Source organism: Aquarana catesbeiana, linkage group LG07 (genome assembly GCF_042186555.1).
Source record: "Aquarana catesbeiana isolate 2022-GZ linkage group LG07, ASM4218655v1, whole genome shotgun sequence".
NCBI lineage: Eukaryota > Metazoa > Chordata > Amphibia > Anura > Ranidae > Aquarana > Aquarana catesbeiana.
Window position 1 is genome coordinate 250,909,051 of NC_133330.1, and position 6,322 is coordinate 250,915,372.

The 6,322-nt window shown below is 46.5% G+C and overlaps 1 protein-coding gene across 1 annotated transcript in view; it reads right to left on the reverse strand.

Annotated features, from left to right (window-relative positions):
• Positions 1 to 4,863, reverse strand: part of LMO4 (LIM domain only 4) — a 55,699-nt gene extending 50,836 nt beyond the window's left edge. The window contains exons 1-2 of the mRNA XM_073593190.1: positions 4,486 to 4,863; positions 147 to 385 (exon numbers count right to left, since the gene is read on the reverse strand). Of these exons, the coding sequence (XP_073449291.1) occupies positions 147 to 382 (236 nt within the window). The 5' untranslated portion in view covers positions 383 to 385; positions 4,486 to 4,863. The remainder of the gene's footprint in view (positions 1 to 146; positions 386 to 4,485) is intronic.
• Positions 4,864 to 6,322: the final 1,459 nt, after the last annotated feature.

A 6,322-nucleotide genomic window follows, 5' to 3' on the forward strand; every position in this document is an offset into this window, starting at 1 on the left:
ACCTATGTGCCTTTTTTTCTTTTTTTTATGGACACCCCCATGTGGTTGTACGTGTTAGATTTGAGGCATCTTTGGTATCATGGGATGTCGTAAGCCATTTTGAATGGATGTTTATACAGTTAGGAAAACAAAGTGAAGAAACAAACCTGATGTAGTCATTTCTGCACAGGATCATCCCACTTTTTGTGTAGCACGAGGTACCAATTTCCCCAAGTTGAGCTTGGCAGCACGAGCACTTGAGACACCTGCTGTGCCAGTAGCTGTCCATGGCATAGAGCAAGAAACGGTCTGCGATCTTGCCTCCGCATCCGGCACATCTTTTCCAGGAGAGGGTGCCAGCTGTCACCGGGGGTGGCTGGGCACTACTACCTGGGTTCACCATGATCTAAGAGGAGAGAGAAGCACAAAGCAAGAGAAAGGGACAGAAGAAGAAAAAAAGAATTATTGGGGAGTTCCCAACCTTCTACTAGGTTTACTACAGTAACAAAATGTTTGGACCAACCTAAATACCAGAGAGGGGAGGGGGGGGGGTCAGCGATTTCCCTTAAAGTGCCACCCACCAGATATCACTCAACTTACAGCCCCTGCTGTCTCAAGTTGTGTTGAGACCTAAGCAAGATCCCCAATTTAAAAACACTCCCCCTTAGAATGCCAATAAAGGCGGATGATACAGATGACACTTAGGCAAAATTTCCACATCTAAAAAGAGCATTACCTAAAGATAAAAGTAATGCATAATTAGAAGCAAACAGACTTAGTTTATCGGTTTACTTAAGAGGATTAAAGTGCAAGCTATTGAATACATTCAAGTCTTTTCTGCGGGCATGACCTCTCAGAGACCAAAACTACAGTAATTTAACAGATCTGTCACCATTCATGCAGAGAACAGGGGAAAAAAAAAAAAAAAAACGGAAACTCGTCAGGCCGGTTTTTCAGATATCTGACACTTTTTTATGGTAGCAGTTATAATCAATTTTCTATTACTGCTGATCAGCAGAAACCTCATTTGATGTCAAGGGGGGGGGGGGGGTGATCAATGAATGTTGCTTTGTAATTTGGGACAAATAAACAGAGCTGAACTTTAGGAAGCCCTGTTAACAGTCTATACAAACACATGACACTTTTGTCTCACTAATCTGTCCTTGATCAGCAATTTAAATGCAATGAATCTACACCTTCAAAAGGGCTTCCATTTACAGATAAAAGTCAGGAAAGAAACATCTGACTGTCAATGGCACAGCACCACTAACTGTACACAGTAAAAGAACGTCATTGTCAAGGTGGCTAAAATTGGGCAACTGACCCCCAAACCTTCTTTTTTGTTATTTTGAAGGTATACGGGAAGATGGCTTAAGAAACCTATAGACTAGGGTAATGTGGTGCCTTAAACAGTCCTGGTGCTCAAAGCCATCGTAGCTCAAGAAAAAGACCCACCAAGTTTGTAGCTTCCAAATTTTCGTGGTGATCCCCAACAACATACAAGGGGTCTGAACCCACTTGATACTTCCATAACCCACTTGATACCACCAAAACTTTAAAGGTTGGACCTGCTGCATTACCTTCTTGACAGTAAACGGAGATTGCCATTTCAAAAGAAGATCGGCAGCAGCATGTCATCCTAGGGGAGAGAACTAATGCATTTTCTAATCAAGCTTTGACATAATGCGATAATGGCTTTATAGCAATCCAGTAAGGCTTCAATGCCCTCCTGCTTTGGTGGCTTTATCCATAAGCAACCTTCAAATACACAAACACACACACACGCGGACATCCCAAGAAAACAAAAAGTTTGCAGACAGTCTGAAGTTGGTGGCAGCAGTTCCCAATGACTGTTTGCAGAGGACAGTAAATAAAACCACATAATCTGCCATAATCAGAACTGTGCCTATTAAGCTGTAACAAAACACTAGGACTTGGGAAACGGAACCACTCTAAAAGCCATTATCTTCGTGTACCCAAATGCATCATACCTTTATGTAAATTGATTTTATCTGATGCATTACTCAACAAATGGCTTTTGGTAACATTTTCATCTACAACCTCTAAATGAATCTGCATTTCCTGCCTAGAACCTACCAAATGTTTCAATTTTTTTCCCCCTTTCTACCTTCCAGTTCGCTTCAAATTTCTTTTGAGGACGAATGCCTAACATGTCCCAGTCCTGGTAGAATGTTAAAAGAAAGAAAGAAAAAAAAAAAAAAAAAAATGATAAAAAGAAACATGACACTGTGCCAGGCATCCAGTAACCACATTAAGTAAAGCTCTTAAAGACAAGCAATACCTTAATGCTGATTAAATCTACTAGAGATGAATCCTGCTGAAGTGACCAGAAAGGACTCTCAAGATAACTTATAGGGAGGGCTCTCATCAAGTTTCATTGCAGTTGAGGAAATAAAAACCTTTTAACTTTAATAGAACTGCTACATAAATTATATAGCCAGGCAATTTAGAGAATGTAAGGAGGGGAAAGCAATGGCAGCTAGAGGAGAAGGCAACGTCTTTCATTTTACCGAGATCTCCGTAGGAGGGGGATGAGGGTCGTTTGTAATACAAAAAATAAAAAAAGAAAATAGATTCTTAATTCAAGGCTGTGTTTTAATTAGGCAAGTCACTGGATTCCCAGTTCGGAGACACAAAGGCTAGTGGAGCTTACTTTGATCTTCGTGCCATAGTTCAGGGAGAGAGAGAGAAAAAAAAAAAAAAGAGAAAAAAGGAAGACAGACGAGGGTTTCCCAGATCAGTCTATGGAAAGGAAGGTGGATGGCGATCTCCCAATTTACAAGACAGCCAGGGAATCCTTTCCATAGGAGATATAGAAGAGTGGAGGGGGGGGGGGGATCTTCCAGGGACACCAATTATCTGCATGAGGGTTCTGTTCTATGATCAGGAGAGAAGTGCTAGAAGTTCCAGAGACTGCAGGGGAAGCAGGAGAACAAGGCTACAGGGGTCAATCCTACCGACCACAGCTCTGCTACTACCAGGGGCCAAGACCACGTCCAGGGTTACAGATACACAGCCTGCAAAACACTGTCTAGGAGCCCAATACATCCAATATTTACTAATACCACAATGTCATTTACTAATAGATACCAAATAGGATGAGTTTGCTAAAACATCCCACATAACATTTACTAACACAGCTCAGAATGTGCCATATTTACTGATAGATCCCAAACATGTCATTAACCGATCCACACCACTTATGTCAGATTTATTACTAATACTGCCCTTTAAAAAAAAAAAAAAACTTTAAAATGCACAGAGTACGCAGAGAACTAGAAAGGAAAGGAGGTGGCATGGCTTACCAACAGTGGCCGATTCATGGCACCCAGGGGCCCGGGCTGTGTTCTATCGGATCATACGTGTTCCTGACAGTCTTTGACATGAAACATTTCAAAGGGATCTGACGTCTGGTATTTGAATGGGATCTTATGCACTTCCCAAATGACACATGTCATTGTGGAGGGTCACTGGGGGTAGGGTAGGGGACTAGGGTTGCCACCTCATCTCTAAAACCAAACACATTAATTTCACAGGTTCTGTGGCTGATTAAGGTGGCAATTAAACTCACTTGGTGCCTTATCTGCATTAAATTAGCCTCAAAACCCGTGTAATTCATGTGTTCGGGTTTAAAGGAATGATGTGGCAACCTTATAGGGGACCCCATGGGGTGGCAGATCTTACAGGGTAGGGGACCCTCTGGGTATGGGCTGCCATATACTATGTTGACCCTGTGGGCTGCCAGATCCTATGGGGTAGGAGACCCTGTGGGCTGCCAGATCCTATGGGGACCCTGTGGGCTGCCAGATCCTATGGGCTGCCAGATCCTATGGGGACCCTGTGGGCTGCCAGATCCTATGGGGACCCTGTGGGCTGCCAGATCCTATGGGGACCCTGTGGGCTGCCAGATCCTATGGGGACCCTGTGGGCTGCCAGATCCTATGGGGACCCTGTGGGCTGCCAGATCCTATGGGTACCCTGTGGGCTGCCAGATCCTATGGGGACCCTGTGGGCTGCCAGATCCTATGGGGACCCTGTGGGCTGCCAGATCCTATGGGGACCCTGTGGGCTGCCAGATCCTATGGGGACCCTATGGGCTGCCAGATCCTATGGGGACCCTATGGGCTGCCAGATCCTATGGGGACCCTATGGGCTGCCAGATCCTATGGGGACCCTATGGGCTGCCAGATCCTATGGGGACCCTATGGGCTGCCAGATCCATGAAGGGTGCATACACACAGAATAGGATCCGAGGATCCTCCAAACTTTCCTGAAAAGACTGGGAAGCTTGTGACTGCTGACCTTGTGAAAACTAGTAGTAGAAGGCTTGCAGAGCCGAAGTCCCTCCCTAACACTGCTCACCACCATGGAGCCCTCTAGTCCGGAGCCCCAGGCAGCTGTCCATAGAGTAAGAAGTCCGGAGGGGCCCCCCAGACACAGTGGTGAAGGATGATGATCCAGTGGTGAGGGACGATCCAGGCTTACCTCTCCGGCCCCCTCCACTCAGGCTCCGTACAGAACTCTCACACGTCCACTGCTAGTTGCCGCAGATAAGGCGGCTGTGCGATCCCAGCCAGCTCCTCCAACACGCACAGATCCTCGGCTCTACACAGCCGCAAGTTATCCGGAGATCGGAAGAAGTCCCAGGAGTCCGGAGCACACAGTCCTACGGTCAGTCCAGCCGTGTGCACCGCGATCGGGAGACGCTGGGAGGGCCGCCGCTGCCGCTCCTTGTACTGCTATTACTGCCGCTGCTGCTGCTGCTTCCCCGTGTGAGCCCTCCGCTCTCTCTACCCTGACATGTGTTACTGACGGAGCAAAACCCAGCGCTGCTTCCCAGCTAGCCCCGCCCACGCCAATCCCATTCTCCGCTCCCGAGCTAGCCCCGCCCAACCCATTCCACTCTCTGCTTCCCAGCTGGCCCCGCCCAGCCCAATCCCTGCTTTGCTCCAGCCCTGCCCAATCCACTCGTTGGCTCCCGTGCTGGCCTCGCCCCGGCACAACCCCCTTCTCTGATTGCTCAGGCGGAATCATAAAATAAGCCACGGGAAAGCCAATGCCGGAGAACGGGGGGCGGGCGGTAGGATGATAGACAGGTCGGATGGGCGGGGCTGGGGGGCGGGGATATAATGATAGACGTGTCAGGTGTAGGCGCTTGTCTCCGGTAGTCCTCTATGGAGAGTGTGATGAGGATGTCTCCTGAGCCGAGCCAATCAGGTGTCACCGCTTAGTACACCTGTCACCTGAGAGCTGCCGTGTGTTCGGCTCTTCTCATAGAGGACAATGTAGATGAGGCGTCAGTTCTATGACTGCAGAGCCAGGTCTCTAAAGCAAACCTGTCATCAGAGACGAGCGGGGCTCCTGAAAATGCTACTTGCCTGGCTGTTATGCCAACTATTATGAACTAGGAATGTAGATGATGGTCTAAAAATGTAGATTTCTCCTTTTTTCCCACAAACAGAGCTTTCTTTTGGTGGTATTTGATCACTTCTGCGTTTTTTGATTTTTTGTGCTATAAACAAAAAAAAGGGACAGTTTTGAAAAAAAAACAAACAAATATTTCTTACTTTCTGCAAACATCCAATAAAAACTCTAATTTCTTCATCAATTTAGGCCGATATGTATTCTGCTACATATTTTTGGTATAAAAAAAAAAAAAAATTCCAATATGTGTATATTGATTGGTTTGTGCAAAAGTTATAGTGTCAACAAACTATGGGATATATTTATGGAATTTTTATTTATTTTTTTACTAGTAATGGTGGAAATCAGCGACTTATAGCGCTATTGCGATATTGCGGATAAATTGGACACCTAACTGACACTTTTTTGGGAACCAGTGACATAAATACAGTGATCAGTACTAAAAAATATGCACTGTCACTGTACTAAGACACTGACAGGGAAGGGGTTAACATCAGGGGCGATCAAAGGGTTAAATGTGTGCCTAGGGAGTGCTTGCTAGCTGTGTGGGGGTGCTTTGACTGGGAAGGCAGAGATCCGTGTTCCTGCTTTACAGAAACACAGGATCTCTACCTTCCCTACTAACAGAACGGTGTTCTGCCTTGTTCACATAGGTAGACCGCCAGTCTGTTTCTCTCCAGAACGTTTGGTGGACATCGAGTCCGCCGGACCCACTTACTGGCTCCCGCTGTGTCCAATCACAGCGGGAGCGGTTCACCAGCGGCACGCAAGCGCCCCTGACCTGGAAGTGCAAAATCATGTGACTTTGCACAGGAGAACCGCCCTGCCACCATATATGTACTGTATACGCTCGGCAAGTGGTTAAAGCATGGAGCGTTAAGTGTTTTTTCAACCTACA